Genomic DNA, 17,612 nt, shown 5'->3' with positions numbered 1-17,612 from the left:
TGATGACAGCTTCCACTCTCGCAGGCATACTTTCAATCAGGTGCTGGAAGGTTTCTTGGGAAATGGCAGTCCATTCTTCACGGAGTGCTGAACTAAGGAGAGATATCGATGTAGGTCGGCGAGGCCTGGCATGAAATCGGCGTTCCAAAACATCCCAAAGGTGTTCTATAGGATTCAAGTCAGGACTCTGGACAGGCCAGTGCATTACAGGGATGATATGGTCGTGTAACCACTCTGCGACAGGCCGTGCAGTATGAACAGGTGCTCGATCGTGTTGAAAGATGCAATCGCCATCTCCGAATTGCTCTTCAACAGTGGGAAGCAAGAAGGTGCTTAAAACATCAATGTAGGCCTGCGCTGTGAGAGTGCCACGCAAAACAACAAGGGGTGCAAGCCCCCTCTAAGAAAAACACGATCACACCATAACACCTCCGAATTTTACTGTTGGCACTACACACGCTAACAGATGACGTTCAGCGGGCATTCGCCATACCCACACCCTGCCATCGGATCGCCACATTGTGTGCCGTGATTCGTCACTCCACACAACGTTTTTCCACTGTTCAATCGTCCAATGTTTACGCTCCTTACACCAAGCGTCGTTTGGCATTTACCTGCGTGATGTGTGGCTTATGAGCAGCCGCTCGACTATGAAATAAAAGTTTTCTCACCTTATGCCTAACTGTCATAATACTTAGAGTGGATCCTGATGCAGTTTGGAATTCCTGTGTGATGGATTGGATAGATGTCTGCCTATTACACTTTACGACCCTCTTCAACTGTTGGCGGTCTCTGTCAGTCAGCAGACGAGGTCGGACTGTACGTTTTTGTGCTGTACGTGTCCATTCACGTTTCCACTTCACTATCACATCAGACACAGTGGACCTAGGAATGTTTAGGAGTGTGGAAATCTTGCGTACAGACTTCTGACACAAGTGATACCCAATTACCTGACCACGTTCGAAGTCCGTGAATTCCGCGCAGAGCCCCATTCTGCTTTCTCACGAAGTCTAATGACTACTGAGGTCCCTGATAATGAGTACATGGCAGTAGGTGGCAGCACAATGCATCTAATATGAAAAATGTATGTTTTGAGGGTGACCGGATACTTTTGATCACATTATATATATATATATATATATATATATATATATATATATATATATATATATATATATAGAGAGAGAGAGAGAGAGAGAGAGAGAGTACTTATTAATCTCAATATTATTTCTTGCATACCCTTGTATTTTCATGACATATTGGTAGTTTTATCACATGACTGGTCTTGACATCATCACTGTTGTTCGAAATAAACGTAATAGTGCACCAGGATTCGATAATATCACTTACCAACATATCAAAGAAAGTCCGCTTTCATTGCTTATTCTGCTTGCCAGCATCTTTACCTTCATACTTCGAACAGGCTATTTTCCTATCCAGTGGAAGACCTCAAACACGTTAATGTTTCCAAAAACTCACAAACCACCTGAAAGCGTATCATCGTATCGTCCAATACAATTAACGTCTACCTTCAGTAAAATCTTAGAACGCATACTTGTCCGACGTCTACATACATACATCGACAGACGCCACCTTCTTCCCATCCATCAAGCAGGATTTAGACCAGGCTATTCTATCAACGACCAACTGCTTCGCTTATCCACTATGGTCACACGTCATTATAATTCCGTCAAGCCATCATGTCTTGTACTGTTTGATCTAGAGAAAGCGTTTGACAAAGTTTGGCACTTAGCACTTATCTATAAATTAATACGGCACCGTTTTCCTCTCACATATATCCGTCTGATTTACAACTTCTTAGTGGGTCGCCTTTCCTATGTTTCTATTAACAACTGCCTATCACACCCTATTTTTCTGCTATCCGGAGTTCCTCAAGGATCGGCTTTATCGCCACTTCTGTACATTCTCTACGTTGCTGATATGCCTCCACTACCAGATAAAGTCCATCTTTTTCAGTACGCCGATGACACTGCATTCCTTGCTTTGGGATCGACTATCAAATCAATAAATAAGTCTTTGCAAACAGCTATTAACGATTTCCTCCGCTGGTGTGATAAATGGCAACTTACAATTAATACCACGAAAACTCAGGCGATTGTATTCATTCCCTCTAAGAAAACCTCACGAGTCCGTCGAAATCCTAACCGCCTCACACTTCATGTCAACCATACACCTATACAGGCACGCTCAACAGTGACCTATCTGGGCATTACATTCGATAGACATCTAACATGGAAACCACATCTTCAAACAGTCACCGCCAAGGCTTACAATAGACTAAATCTACTAAAGAGGTTAACCGGAACAACATGGGGCTTGAAACCTACTACAGTATTAAATACCTACAAAGCTTTCCTACGACCGACTCTAACATACGGTCACACTGCTTGGATAGCTGCTGCACGCTCTTTCTACGTAAAGCTCTTAATCTTAGAAAGACATGCACTACGTATTGCATTTCGCATTAAGTTACCTAGCCCAACAGCAGAATTATACAACCGCATTGAGTTTCCATCTCTACAATTTCATCTTGAAAAGTTACGTCTCACCTACATACACAATCCTTATGAAGCACACCATCCTCTACTTCTGACTACTATGCATCATATGGCACTCCACCCATCAGCATTTCGATATTTCCATCCACCGCTATCACTCCTGTATACTCTGTACTGCTACACACTACCTCCTGATGCACTAGACCTAGAGTTACTTGCTGACTATCAAATTCATGACCATCTGCCGCTCATCTTTCCATCCTATGTTGCACAATAAATCCATCCACAACTAACATGGGCTCCCTCTGTCTTCTTCAATGCCTAGAGTAGCCCCTAGGCGAGAAGATAACTTCATCCGTCAACTAACTTTTCCCCGTATTGTGATGTGATCATGCACCTCGCCTCATCTACCATCTTCATCTCCACAGCATATAACCTATATAATGACAACTACGTTGCATCTTATACATCATGTAATTGCTCTGCCACCCTTTCCCTGCCTGATGTTAAGGCCCACACAGGTCCTTAAGTCTTGATCGCTATAACAAGCTTTAATAAAGAACTCTGAGACCATCTCAAAGTCAGGCACATCTACTGTTACCCATACTTCAGTTCCCTAAGAGAGGACATAACCCTCTAACAGGGTTCTAGCCGGAACGGCTAGTCACTTACCAAAAAAAAACTGGTCTTGAGACTTAAATCAATTTTACATTCTTTTGTAAGATTATCATCGCCATCTTAACCTTACGTTGTCCTGTGTAGCTATCCCTCTCTAGGAAAGTTAGAAATATTCAATAGGAAGTCTATACCTTACAATAGCAGCAGTGGCGAAGGGTAGTAAGAGGCTCTGAGGCCCGGCCTACCCATTTACTGTCAGAATTATGATTTATAATTTATTCATTTTCCTTGCACAGAATGTATGATAATTTTCAAAGTTGAGAAAATATTTTTTGTCCGATAAAGAAATTGTGGTTAGCACCACTGCTGGGAGGCTCAGCGAGCAGTGTCTCAAGCTAATGTCACCTGGACAGATGGTTGCTCAAGCGACAGTAGAACGACTGTCAAGCTACTCAGAAAATCCCGCGAGCATATTTGCGGATCCTAAACGTTTCAGATATCCTCTGATCTGATTGGTCGATACAGATACGATATCACAAGACATGGTCTACATATAACACAAAGTAAACGCAAATGTTGTCGGCTCTGGTAGCCGAGTGGGCTAGCGCAACATGCTAGTAAAGAAAATGTTTTTGGCGTGGGTTCAAATCCTGCCTACGGACAGTTTTTTTTACTACTTTTAAAAATTTTTATAACACTTCTTTCGTTAAAATAAGATTAAAAATAGTATTCAAAAAGTGATTTAACGATCATTTTTTAAAAAATTTTCATTAAAATAAGTTTGCCCTTATACTATATAGATCCACAGCAAATGTAGTAGTAGTAATAGTACGTTTGCCCTTGTACTATATAGATCCACAGCTAATGTAGTAGTAGTTGTAGTAGTAGTAGTAGGAACGGGTTAGAAGCCCCGCAGGGGTTGTTTGGGTTCTGTTTTCGAAATCAAATTGGCAAGAATGCTGAAACGTTTGGGATCGGCAAAAATGCATCCCGCGAGGGAACGTGTTGGTATTACGCTGCGAAAGAGACTGGCCTCAGCTCTTATCGACATTCGTTTCTACATAAAGCATTTCTCTCGAGACCTTTGATTTCGATTCGATATGTCAAACAAATAAAGAGCAAAAGAATGTGGTCCCCATTCCGTACCAACTTTGCTTAAGTTTGTGGACTCTAACGAAATGCAAAAGCTGTTACAAGCGATTGTAAAAGTGCTACACCTATTACCACAAACTAATTCTCCTTTATTCCGTTTCGTTGACGCATCCCCATACGATACCATACTCGCTGTATTCATTAGAATTGACTAGAGAGTGTGTGTTTCTGAGATATTGTAAGTGACATACAAAATGACTTGATTGAATGCTTGTCATGTGTTTTGAATAATATAATTAAAGACGAAATTTTACAAGCAGAGTATGTTTCAGTACAAGTATACGAAACAGCATATGTTTCTTGTGAAACTCAGGTAATGTGATAGTCCATCTTCCTCACTCAATCACACCCAACTGAAACAATTAAATTGCATTACGGCGAATTAAGATCAGCTATGAGTCACATACGTGAATTTCATTACGAAAATTGAGATCCGGACCGAATAGATGCTGTCGATGGTCTCCATTATGTTAAATTCATGTGAATTTGTCTTGTGTTTTTGTAGTAAAATATTTTCGCCTTATGCAAAGTCGTTTTGACGTTTGATTAGCGTCCTACTAAAAGCCTGACTACTGCAAGTCGAACCCTTAGTATGGTACTAAGCACGCGTCAAAACGACTCTGCATAAGGCCCTTTGTGTCTATCGATAATCTGTTTCATATACTGCAAAAGAAAATATACTTCCAGTATGTCACGCTTAACTACAAAGGAGTGATGCAAACATTGAGTGCATTCACAAGAAACTGTACATGATTTGTTAAAATATTAGTTCGTTGCAGTTCGGTGATAAGGAAAAGCAAAACTTAAAAACTACTTTCCTACAAATTTTGGATATATTTGAACCTCGGGTGGATGTGATTTATTCTCTTTGGAATCTTAAGAACTACTTGACTGTGAACAGTTTCAGGATTACAATAATAATTTTGCTAGGACGAAACTAGAGAATCTTCTTAAACTGTGTCCCACTTTCGACGGCAATCAGCTGCAGAATTAACTGGCAGTCATCTTTTACACTGAAAGCAGTATCTTCGACCTGTTAATTTTGTTCAATACATTTCATCAAACGGCCTGCAAGAAGTGTACCTATAATGACTTCCTTTGTTACATGTGTACTCAAGCATTCCAGTTACTACAACACCATGTAAGACAAGCGCATAGGTGCCCGAAGAAAATCAAAACATTCCGGAGGAATATAATAAGTATCAACAGACTTAGTGTGTTTGCTTCAATCGCTACAGAAATGAACTCTGAAGGATATTAGTCAACGATACAGCTTTCAAGAAGAAAGTAATTGATATATTTGATGAGAAGAAAAATTGACATTTGGAATTATTTTACAAGATGATATAAGTAATGCAGACATTATTATTATTATTATTATTATTATTATTATTATTATTATTATTATTATTATTATTATTATTATTATTATTATTATTATAACATTGGACCTACCTTGTTGAAACTATCACCCTTCGCCACTGAATAGCAGTAAGCTTATCAATATGGGAGAGGTCAGGAATGGAATCTACAGATAAACTGAAGTATTCTGTACTTTTTAAATGATCAGAAATTGATTCTCTTACTTCAATGCTATCATTTGGGTAAGTTCATAACATATTATTTTAGAAAGATAAGATGGGACACCTGATCCTTTATTTCCAATTTCCGTTCCAAACAGGGACCCATTAAAGCGGGACTGTGAAACAGGGGCCCCATCACAAGCAGGGCTGAGAAATAGGGCTCCATTACAATTGAGGCCTCATTACTTGCTTCATAAGAGCCTAATATAACATAATGCCATTGTTGTAGATGCTTTTTATCTTATTTGCTTTAGTTGAATATTTGGAAATTACATTATAGCCAGTTTGTTTCTTTAAATTTTGGGGGCCCCAAGAGTCTGGAGTCCTACGCTATAGCTTGTTTAGCTTATACGTAAATCCGGCACTGCACTTATACGTAAATCCGGCTACGTAGCACATTTCCTCTATCTTTGCAATGTATTTTGTAGAAAGCGATCATACTCACAGCAATTCATTCAAATTCAATAGGTGAATATTCAAACTTTGTCCAAAGTCGAGTTGAATAAGTAATCAGAGGATAGTCTGTGCACTTTCTAATTATTTTGTTTCATTCATTATTGAGAGCATTTAATTATATTCTTTAAAATCGCGGTTTCAGTAATGGAACTCTTTCAACAATGAAAGAAATAAGGTATCAAAACACGGTACGGATTCTCTGAGCTATTACCCAATTTGGTTTGGGTAAAATATTAATATCCATCTCTTGAATTTGATTGAATTGCAGCGAATATTATCGCTCAATTGTGCTGTAATCTGTTGATGATTAGTGCTACTTTAAACTTGTCTTGATATAAATGTTGCCTAATCCGGATATGAACTTCCTTCTTGATTAGGAGGATTACATAATAATTTTCTATGTATGTAATTTTCTTTGTATATAATATGTAAATCTCAGAAAAGTGCCGTATACAGTATTGTAACATATCTTTAGAAATAATCTGTTTATGACTATTACTGCATGTCTGCAAGCTCTAGAGTTGATTAATCTTAAGTAAATTTAATTTTCGTAATAATTTTGTAGATCATCCGACCCATACCGGCCTGGAGAGCTCCAAAAGAAATAATTCCAAATGACGATAACAGAGCGGAAGCTTCTGGTTTCCTGGAAGTTACAGATATTGGTTCCGGGAATTTACGATATATTTCCATTCCAAAGTAAGTTTTATGACGTAATGTTAAGAATCGATTTGCATTACGTTTCTTTTCATTGCTTTCTCGCAGTGTTTCGTCCAAAGACAAGTTCAACTTATTTACTTGACTAACTGGGAAAGCTACAAACCAATGGATGAATCAAGCATTACCTTATTCCGCCAGCACTTCCCGCGTTATTTGTTTCTGATGGATTCCAAAGACATGACCAGTGGCGTATATACGATTTTGTTTCGGGGAGGGCTTTGCTAACTTTCGGAAGGTAGGGGCTTTGCCTGAAAATGTGAAAATTCTGCAAGATATTCCATATACTTTACTATAGTAAGTAAGATTTCGGGGGGGGGGGGCTTAAGCCGGGAAGCTCCCCCTAAATACGCCACTGGACATGACATATAACATTTACAGTAGTTATGTTTTGCATTGATTTGTAAATATTATAATAAAAGAAAAAATAGTAACATTAATTTAAACTTTCTAAGGGAACCTTAAAGAGCAAATGGGTCAAAGATAATAAAGGGATAGAAACATATTTACATGAAAATTACGTGCAAAAAGTAACAGTTCATGCTGTACTTACCTAGGAGACGTATTGTATGGGACCGAAAATGTGTCTTTTGGTACCTTGCCCTTCGCTTGAGAACGGAAGTGATGAAACTACTTGACTCATCCATAGAGCATTTCTGCCAGATCCTTTTCCCTGTGGTTTCAAACAGTACATGAAAAACTTGTGCAATCGCATAAAAAGAAAATTGCGACAGTAAACACCGTGCAACTAGGCCCCCGTAATCGTGTCTGGTAAAGAGACCACCTCTCTCTCCTTGCTTCGTCTTTCCAATACTAAAATCAGCAAACAATATGAGCGCAATGTTAATGTTTATATATATATATATATATATATATATATATATATATATATATATATATATATATATATATACCGTATTTTGCGAACTATAAGACGCTACGGACTATAAAACGCACCTTAATTTTTAAGCATTTCCTTTTTTTAAATACCGTAACATTTTTACCAGATTTATTAGATTGCAAAGCCAGGAGACAATGTTAGTAAGCTTGTGAATCCCCGCAACTCATGTTCGTCGCATCGGTGCACTGCTGCTGCCAGTTGAATTCAATGTTACCAGATAGAGATATATTTCCCGTGGCATCGAGTATATGACCATTTTTAAGACTGTCGGGAATTTTAAATCAAACATTGGACACTTTTATATTAATTTCAAATATAAGACGCACCTGAATTTTGGAGGCAATTTTTCGAAGAAAAAAGTGCATCTTATAGTCCGTAAAATACGGCATATATATTAGTATCGATAAAATGGAATAATAAAAACGAGACGAAACAAGATTCATAGGTTGATAAAGGGAGAAAGTTAAACACACATACACAATGAAAAATTGAAACCGATATATGTATGTTAGAGATACGGAAGTGAAACAGAGAGAGGAAGGAGAAAGAAGAGAACAAAAGAGGGGCGCAGATAAAAGTGTGTAAGTTAAACGTAGTAAAAAGGAACCTAACATTAGAAAGTTCGTTTCCAGAAATACAACAATATAGAAATTACGTTTAAATTTTATACTTTTTCAGGGCTATTCGAATGTATAGAGGATGCTTGAAAAATTCATTAAGTCAATTTCAAAATTAATACCAAACTTAGTAGTCAAATTAAATACTCAATTTCCAGTGAAACTATAGAGTTCTGAGATAAATCTAGGATAATGTCAAAAGTTTAACACACGTACGTTGTTTGCGCATTGTTCGCTTGCAAATTTGGTGGTGTTCATTGAACGTATTGGAATACGTTATAGTAAACCAAATAGGTAGCGTAGGTCACCTTCCATTCCAGACTACTAATGCAAACTGAAGAAAAAATTGAATGAGTGCTATTTTAGTGCTAAATTTCTATAAGAGAGAGCCAATATTAAAATTCCAAACTCTATTACAATGAAAAGTTACAAATGTTCAAAAAAATGTATATTCCTTATAGACGTAACAACAATGAATTTCGGCATGCAATTTGGTGTAAATAGCCTTACAAGTAGAAGCTGAATTGTTACAAAGATGAGGTCTGAACTTTTTAATATTTGGCTTATGGTTTTAGATGGCAAAATATTGCAGGGGTAACGTGCTGGAGATCTGAGAAATACAACTAGTCAACATAGCTTCAAATCCTGCTCAAGCCCCAGTTTTTTTTTTTTTTTTTTTTTTTTTTTTTTTTTTTTTTAACACAAAGCGATCATGAAGAATCGAAGAGTGACTTCTCATACTAAACGAGCAATTCTTAAGAGACAATTTACGAATGTTGGTCGGGAAAGGGCAAATAACGTATATCGGGGTTACCAGGAGAGTTCGAAACACTTCATTGATCTGAAGTATCCACTTATCATGTTATTGTTCTTAAAAAAATACCGTTTGTTAAACAAGTTTTGGAAATTTATCTGTGGAGTATCGCTATTGTACTAGACTTCCAAATGGAAAATCTCGTTTCCATTCCTCACCAGGTAGTATCTTTTTCACATAAAATAATGGCTGCAAACAGAGATTTATCTGCGGTTGGAAAACTTACAAGGCACCACTGCACAGTGGTTCAGGATTAGCAAAAAGCTGACCAAAATCCAATTTTTGAAATTTGCATTACAAGAACACTGGTTTGGTGTATGGGTTACGAAATATCCGTAGCTTACTATATACAAACAATGAACACGAGTAACACGTAATGTGTGAATTAGAAAGGGTAGAAGTTAACCACTGTGAACATGTCTGTGAAATACCTGCCAAATAGAGTATTTGTCATTCAAGTTTATGGCTTGGTACCTAAGAGTATGTGACTACAAGAAACATTTGTTGTATATGGCACCAACATACCTCTCAAGCACTGCAACTGTGGAAAGTGGTTATGCAGTATCTCCCATATGTACATTTCCTTGAACAAAATATGTTAATGTCACAAAATCTAATTTGTTTCACCAGAAGATCCACAAAGCTACAGAGGTTTAGTGTAGTGCCTAGCGTTCCCCACCAGAGTTGTTGAAATGATCGGAAAGAATAATCCATGATGAATTGTTTGTCAGAAAGTTTAGGTGCGAATATGTGCGAATTCGTGAAATACATATTTCTTTATGATTGTGTATGCTGACAAGACACCGAAATTAATAATTCTTACTTTTTACTTGCATGGCGTTTATACTTCATTATTAAGCTGAGATGCACCTATCTCTATCAGAAACTGAGAGAAATAAAAGGACATTGTCAGAGAGATCAAACACGACAAGTCCACACCTGACTTTTGATGCATTTGGACCTTGATGATCACCCAGCTCACTTTAGTAAAGACGTTCGACGAACTGTTTCCAGGTTTTGCAATCGGGTGTACCAAAAACTTTATAAGACTGGCAGAAATCATGACACCCTTCTGAAGACGCATACAGAATGATTTGATGGAGAACTGACGTTTACAGCTCAGAGACAGATGGAACGTCGATCATATCCTGGCTGTCGGCCATTGAAGGATTTCAGAGAATCTAGTGACAGAACCAACGGAGGAAAACGGAGGACTTACGCACATCTGCAAGTGCATCGGAACTGACCTTTGTTGCAAAATTAAGTCTTCGGGCATCAGGACAAGAAGGTGCAGCAAAAATACTTCACAAGGTGACAGAAATAACTCCGACTAGACCTCGTAAGATGAGACAAAAGTTTATGAGCGCAAATGACCAGATTATTTCACTCAAACCGTACACCAAAGAATAGGCACTTGCATTATTATTTATGCTAAGTTAACCAAAAGCCAATAAAACTGTCTACGTCTTGGTGCTAAAATACGCAACGCAGAAATCTATCCAAGTTATCACCAATTACTCGAGGCTAAGAAAGGTTGTTACTTGTCAGATGAGAGTATTATTGTTTCAGATGTTAGTGCAGAAATTAAATTGCACGCTTTATTGAACAAAAAAATTAACGTCTTCTGATAGCTAACGCCTGCAAGGTCAGCTGTGTTCCCAGCAAGAAAGCTAACTCCTTGACCTTAATATCTAAATAGCGCTGTGATGGAAGTACAGGTCATAGTGTATACGAGCAGAAATTTCAGCATGAGGTAGACTTGCTGTTTACGTCTTTCGTGCCAATTCTCCTAGTTGTAGGCGAGGAAATTGTAGTATGGCAGAAACTTCGAACGTCATCAACGAGATATTGCTGCCCTATAAGATTCGATTTTGCAAGGAAGCCAAAGATGTGACAATACCTGAAGTTCAGTGCACCGAACAGCGGATTCAAGATTTTCACCCATCAACTGTGAACGTCCATGGAACCCAATTTACTGCTGCATAGTGTAATTTATCCATGCATCACAAGCTCATTCTCACTATGGTCGATGAAAAAGTGTGTAATGCACTTACGGACAAGAAATTTCCTCAAGTGTATTTGCAAAACATCTCCCAAAGAAATGAACGCTTTAGAGAGAGAGTTTCTATGAAAGACACAAACGCATCCACATTTCGCTTTGGATTGTCAGTGTTACATGCGTACGTACGATTTTTGAGTGTCCCTTCCATATTGCATATAGACTCGATTTCCAAACATGGAAAGTTCGAAAGAAGCACAAGGAACCACTAGAATTGCGGAAACATTAGATTCAGAAGTTGTTTATATAAAAGTAGGCCTTAATGTTGATAGATCCAAAGCAGGAGGTAGTGGAACAAGCAATGGTGGAAACACTGCTAGGAAATTTTTTGTGGACCCACACCAATCTTTGTAAATAATGGGAATTTCTGAAAAACTGATTACGTTTTTCGGTGATACTGTCTGTAATCAACTCTGGACTTGACGTTAATTCCAAGACTTTAGAAAATTATGCACTGGAGACAGCCAAACTCTTTGTTTATCTTTACAGTTGGTTCTATATGTCTACAGTGTCCACAAAATACTTGTTCATGATCGGCTGTGATACATAATGCCATTTTACCAATATGTTAGCTTTCTGAAGAGGTACACGAGGCACGGAATAAAGACTTACAAACATTTCGGGAAGATCACTCTCACAAATTTTCTCGCACTATTACGAATCAGGATATGTTGCATATGCTTCTGGTTACTTCTGATCCCTCTCTTTCGAATATTAGTCACGTGGCTACTGGGAAGAAAAGACATTGCTTGTCACATAAAGGACGACTGCTGTTGAAGACGTCGGAGCGTAGAGGAGAAGGAGCCAACTCGGCGTCCAGCAGCCAAAATAATGAAGACATCCCATCTCCATTCAGCGATATTGACAGTGACAGTGATGATTGATGTACAGATATGGTTGACAAAATCAATTCTCGTTTTTCATTTGTGTGTGTGAGTGTAATGAAAACTTGTATGTGTGAGTGAAGTGCAGATTTGAATGTGTGAGTATACTGACGTATTGCATGCAATACGTAGTACTTAATCAGTGTTTACAAACATTTCCTACTAACTCTCTTCTGCAGATAAAGCTCGTCAACCGAGCGATGGGCGTATCATTAATTCTTATTTCTACAGGGTGCCCCACAAAAAAGCAGGAAATGTATTGTAGATTCTGTAATATGAGGTGGACACACATATTTTCATTTATATTTTACTGACACTGTCACTTGAATGTTCATAATCAATGCAAATGCTCAAAATGATCCCCTTTGGCTTCCACACAGCGATGTAGACGTTGTAACCAATTTCCGGTGGCATTCTGGATAGTTTGAAGTGTAATGTTGTTCCAGGCGTCTGTCAGTACAGCTTTCAGGCCATCAATGTTTGTGATGTCTCTCCTGTGTTCTTGAACTTTTTTTTAGCAGTATACCCTAAATGCAATAATCCATCACGTTGAGATCTGGACATTTAGACGGCCAGTCGTTAGGTTCGATGAAGTCAGGAGTATTAATTCTTATCCATGTCACAGTATCGATTGCTGTATGGGCTTTCGCACCGTCTTGTTGCCATGTCCATTCGTGATCACTCATAACTGCGTTAATGTTTTGGAGCATCACGGTACACATACGTAATATACACAATGGAACAGCACAAAACTATACAACTGCACATAACACACATTATTGCACATTCAATCGCTCTTATTGTAGAAAATCCAAATTTCCTGCTTTCTTGTGGGGCACGCTGTTCCAATTCTCACATATTTGGAACTTTAGAAGCATTTTGTACATTGTTATAACCAATGATAGGTTTTGGACAAGTTTTTGCCCGTCCTGAACCACTGTGCACTGGAGAGAATCCGAGTAAATAGTGTGCGCGTTCTTTATCATACAGTATAATAAGTAGTTTCCATATTTATATTCGCCTTCTTTATTGTTTTTTTCTGTCTATCACACCTCTCTCTCTCTCTCTCTCTCGCTTTCCCACACACATATATACTTACAATATTGTTGTGCATGGGCGTGTTCCAGAGCTAAACCCGAGCCACAGTTGATGGACTACTGACTAGCCTTAACCCAAAGAGAAACATCCCAGTCCAAAACTTGACTCGAATGACCCGATCGACTCGATATCGAATATCTTATTAACTGGGAATTTCGACGTCGTATTTTTCATGCTCTGGAGATAACATCTCCAGTTCTTGTCACCTCTGAAAGAGATATTGTTTAAACGCAAGGAAGTGAGTAAAATTGCTTTTTTCCTGCATGTTACCGAGTCTCATCCCAATCACCTGGGCAGTAGGGGTTCGAATCTTTTACCCTGTGGTGGTCCATAACCTAACCCACATCATCGGACTGACACAATGACCTGTTTCAACTCTGTCGTGTTCATTCTATCAAAGCGAATTAGAACGTTATATTCGCGATAGATGAAATCGAGAGTGGATGTTCGGAATAAATAACTCTTCAGAGATGACTAAAAAATTAACCCGTTTTGGTTATTTCGAGAGAACATTTTACTTATATTAGTTTGACACAAAATTGGTTTCCATTCTGTAATTCAATGTATTTTATTCACGTTTGAAATGTGACATATGCAAGGTCTGCTACGTCTATAAGGAACATCCAATTTTCTTTTTGAACATTGGTATTTTTCATTATAATACAGTTTAGATTTTTAATATTGGCTCTCTCTTATAGAAATTTAGCAGTAAAATAGCATTCATTCATTTTTTTGTTCGCTTTGCATTAGTAGTCTGGAATGGAAGGTATGGCCTAAGCTACCTACTTGGTTTATTACAACGTATTCCAATACGTTCATTGAACACCACCGAATTTTCAAGCGAAACATGCGCAAAGCATGTGTGTTAAACTTTTGACATTATCCTAAATGTGTCTCAGAATTCTTCAGTTTCACTGAAAATTGAGTATTTAATTTGACTACTAAGTTTGGTATTCATTTTCAAAGTGACAATGATTTTTCAAGCATCCTCTATATATTCGAATAGCCCTGAAAAAGTATAAAATTCAAACGCTACTTCTATATTGTTGTTAGATTTCTGGAAACGGAAATTTCTAATCTTAGATTTCTTGTTTTACTACGTTTAAATTCCATATTTTTATCTGTGCTCCTTTTTCTTCTTCTTCTTCTCCTCCTCCTCCTCTCCCCTTTTCTCTCCATCTCTTTTTTGTACCTCTATCAGATATCCATCATTTTCAATTTTTCATTGTATGTTTAACTTTCTCTCTGCATCAACTTATAAATCTTGTTTTGTCTCGCCTTCATTATTTCATTCCATCGATACAAATATATGTATATTTTGAAATTAGAATTGCCCTTATATTGTCTCCTGATTTTAGTATGGGAGAGACGAAGGGAAGAGAGAGAGAAGTGGTCACTTTATCAGACGCGATTATGGGGTAAAAGGTGTAAATTGGGTGACCTAACGCCGCGGCGTTTTCAATTTTTTTGATGCGCAGTGTACACTTCAGATACCTGTTGCACATTTCACATGCCTATATTACCCCATTATCACGTGCACATGATGTAAGGCACTCCTCCTTCCTATTCAAATTTTTCCCTACAAATGTTTGGGCTAGCGTAGTTTTTATTTTCCAGGTATGGCTATTCTAGGAACAGGACGAGAGCTTCACAAAATTTGAAGAACAAATTTGGCGCCAAGTTTTTAAGTATTCGGAATGTATGACATTTTTGCTGGATCATCAACTTCTGTAGCGTTTCGACAGTCCAGTGTAGAGGTTTGATCTGCTGAAGTCTAGAAAGTGAAATGCCACTTCGTTTGTTGGTGATATTTTCATAAATATGGTCGTTCAAGTTAATGTTTATATTTGTCCTGGTAGCACTTTAGAGGTTGCTTGGCCTGCTAGCTTTTAGTGTTTGAGCTAATCTTATAACATAATTACTATTCCCACAATTTTGAGCTATAATGTTATAGAAGACCTTCCAAATCTTTAGACTATATATAATTTTTGCTAGACTATATCAATGTCATAGTTAGTTCCGTATATCTATTTGAGTTACTTGGGCTAGCAATCTTAATATTCGGGCTACTCTACTTTCAGTGTTGTGGCTACTGGAGTTCTCAAAAATAAATTTGGTGCTTTCTGTGAGATAGCTACACGAATTTGTACGATGTAATTGAGATGTTTGTTTTGTTGAGAAGTGATTTCCGTTGGCTAGTTGAGCTAACAACTTTAAGTGTTTTGCTAGACCAGCAACAAGTCTACAGCTTCACAAATTTAAGATACCTACTTCGCGCACTTTTGTAAGTTCTTGAGCCAAAGCTTTTGTTGGATTCCATTTAGATTGGTTAAACTAGCAACTTTTAACGTTTGACTTACTTTAGCTCGAGAGGTTTGAGCTATTGGTATTTTCAAATAGCGAATTTAATGTCTTTAGATGAAAATGATTAAAATATACAATTTAGCTTATGTTCTTATTAATCATAGTAGAAACTAAGATGGTTGAAATAGCTAGTGTTCTGCTAAAACTTCGATATTTTCTTGTGACCATTGTTGCGAAACGGAATAAAACCACCTCAAAATTATACAGCGTTCTAATAATTTCAGAATAACTAATTAAAAAATTCCAAAGCTTTTAAATCATTATACACTCCTCCATTGTTACAAAAGAACAACAAATCAAGACTGAATTACGTACACCTATACAAATTTCAAATGAGATACGGCAATTCGCTTATTTTCTCGTAGAAAACTCGACTTTTTTTTTTTTTTTTTTACTACTGTTCCCAGTAAACATATCTAAGCAAGAGGTTGTAGAGTTTGCTTCAAAGCATTGTTGAAAGCTTCTCATCATTGCCAAAAGTTATTTTGGACGTTCAAATAATTTATTTCTAGCAAAATGGATGGCGCCACCGCCACCAATGTTACTACATGGAAAGTTATTTAAAAGCAAGCTTAAAAATAGCGAACAAATAAAGAATTGAATCAAAACCAATTAACTAAGCAAAATGAACATAACAGTACCTAGGGTATGGTATTTGTCAATTTTCCCGGTAATCTTTTATGAAGCAGTCAATTATAATTTGATTTTGTCATTCAGCAGTCAACACAACTTAGTAGTGGATCTGTCTACAAACATTTTTATAGAGAGCTGAATAGATGGAATTTCGATATTTGGCTTCTGACTATTGTTCTGACTATTGTAGTTGCTCATTGTTGCCAAAAATGAAGTCGATTTGTCTTAAAGTCAGACAGCTCATAAAAGAATATTCCATTCCGTCAGAAGGACAAATTAAAAGTTTCCAAAGCCTTACTTCTTAATATACACTCCTGATAGCAATTATCGAAAAACCACTGTTACAAAACAACGATAAAACATAAGATGCAACTACGTGTACAAATTTTAAACAGGGTACGATGTATTACTCATTTTCTCGTAGAAAGCTGTGATTTTTTACTGTTATTCCCCGTAAAGATATGTAGGAAATAAATTTACACAATTTGCTTGAAAGCTTTGTTGGAAGTTGCTCATTTTTGGCAATCGGTTATTTTGGACGAACAAATAGCTAACTTCTAGCTGATTGGATGACGTCACTATCATCAATGCTACTATGTGGAAAGAGTTACATAAAAATGATTATAGAAGTATCAAATAAATAAGAAATTAAACCAAAATCAACTCAGTACAATGAACATAAATGATAGTTGTCAATTTTCCATTTTGTTGATCCTACCATTGTTGGAGGCTCATTGTTTGATCGTTCTCATTCAGACGTTAACCAAACTTTATAGTAGTAATCATTACAAAGACATCTCAAGAACTGATTGAATGGAATTTCGTTTTTGTGACCATTGTTACAAACAGGTCATTGTTGCGAAACGAGAACAAACTATCTTATAGTCAGATAACAAGGTGAAAGCAGATTTTGTAAATGAACTTCGGGGCCATCTTTCGCGAGGTAGTAGTATACATTTAAAGTGTTAATATTACAAATTGGGAGAGTGCAATAGCCAGAAATATCTCGCGAAAGATGGTCCCGCAGTTCATTTACTAAAGTCTGCTTTCTCCTTGTAAGTTTATAATGGTTCATTTAATGTTTCTTATACAACAGACTCGCGGTTATCTGGCTTGTGATTATCCAACCTAGTTACAAAAGAACTTTATAATAAAATTATATATATATATATATATATATATATATATATATACAGG

The 17,612-nt window shown here is 37.2% G+C and overlaps 1 protein-coding gene across 3 annotated transcripts in view; it reads left to right on the top strand.

Moving 5' to 3' along the window:
• Positions 1–17,612, top strand: part of c12.2 (von Willebrand factor A domain-containing protein c12.2) — a 1,756,568-nt gene that overhangs the window by 1,642,623 nt on the left and 96,333 nt on the right. For all 3 annotated transcript variants that reach the window (XM_081733805.1, XM_081733806.1, XM_081733807.1), the window contains exon 26: positions 6,894–7,027. In XM_081733805.1, the coding sequence (XP_081589931.1) occupies positions 6,894–7,027 (134 nt within the window). The remainder of the gene's footprint in view (positions 1–6,893; positions 7,028–17,612) is intronic.

This window comes from Thermobia domestica, chromosome 12 (genome assembly GCF_964235325.1).
Source record: "Thermobia domestica chromosome 12, izTheDome1.hap1.1, whole genome shotgun sequence".
In the NCBI taxonomy this organism is placed as follows: Eukaryota; Metazoa; Arthropoda; class Insecta; order Zygentoma; family Lepismatidae; genus Thermobia; species Thermobia domestica.
Note: the sequence above shows the minus strand (reverse complement) of the source record. Positions and strands in the feature narration are given on the sequence as shown.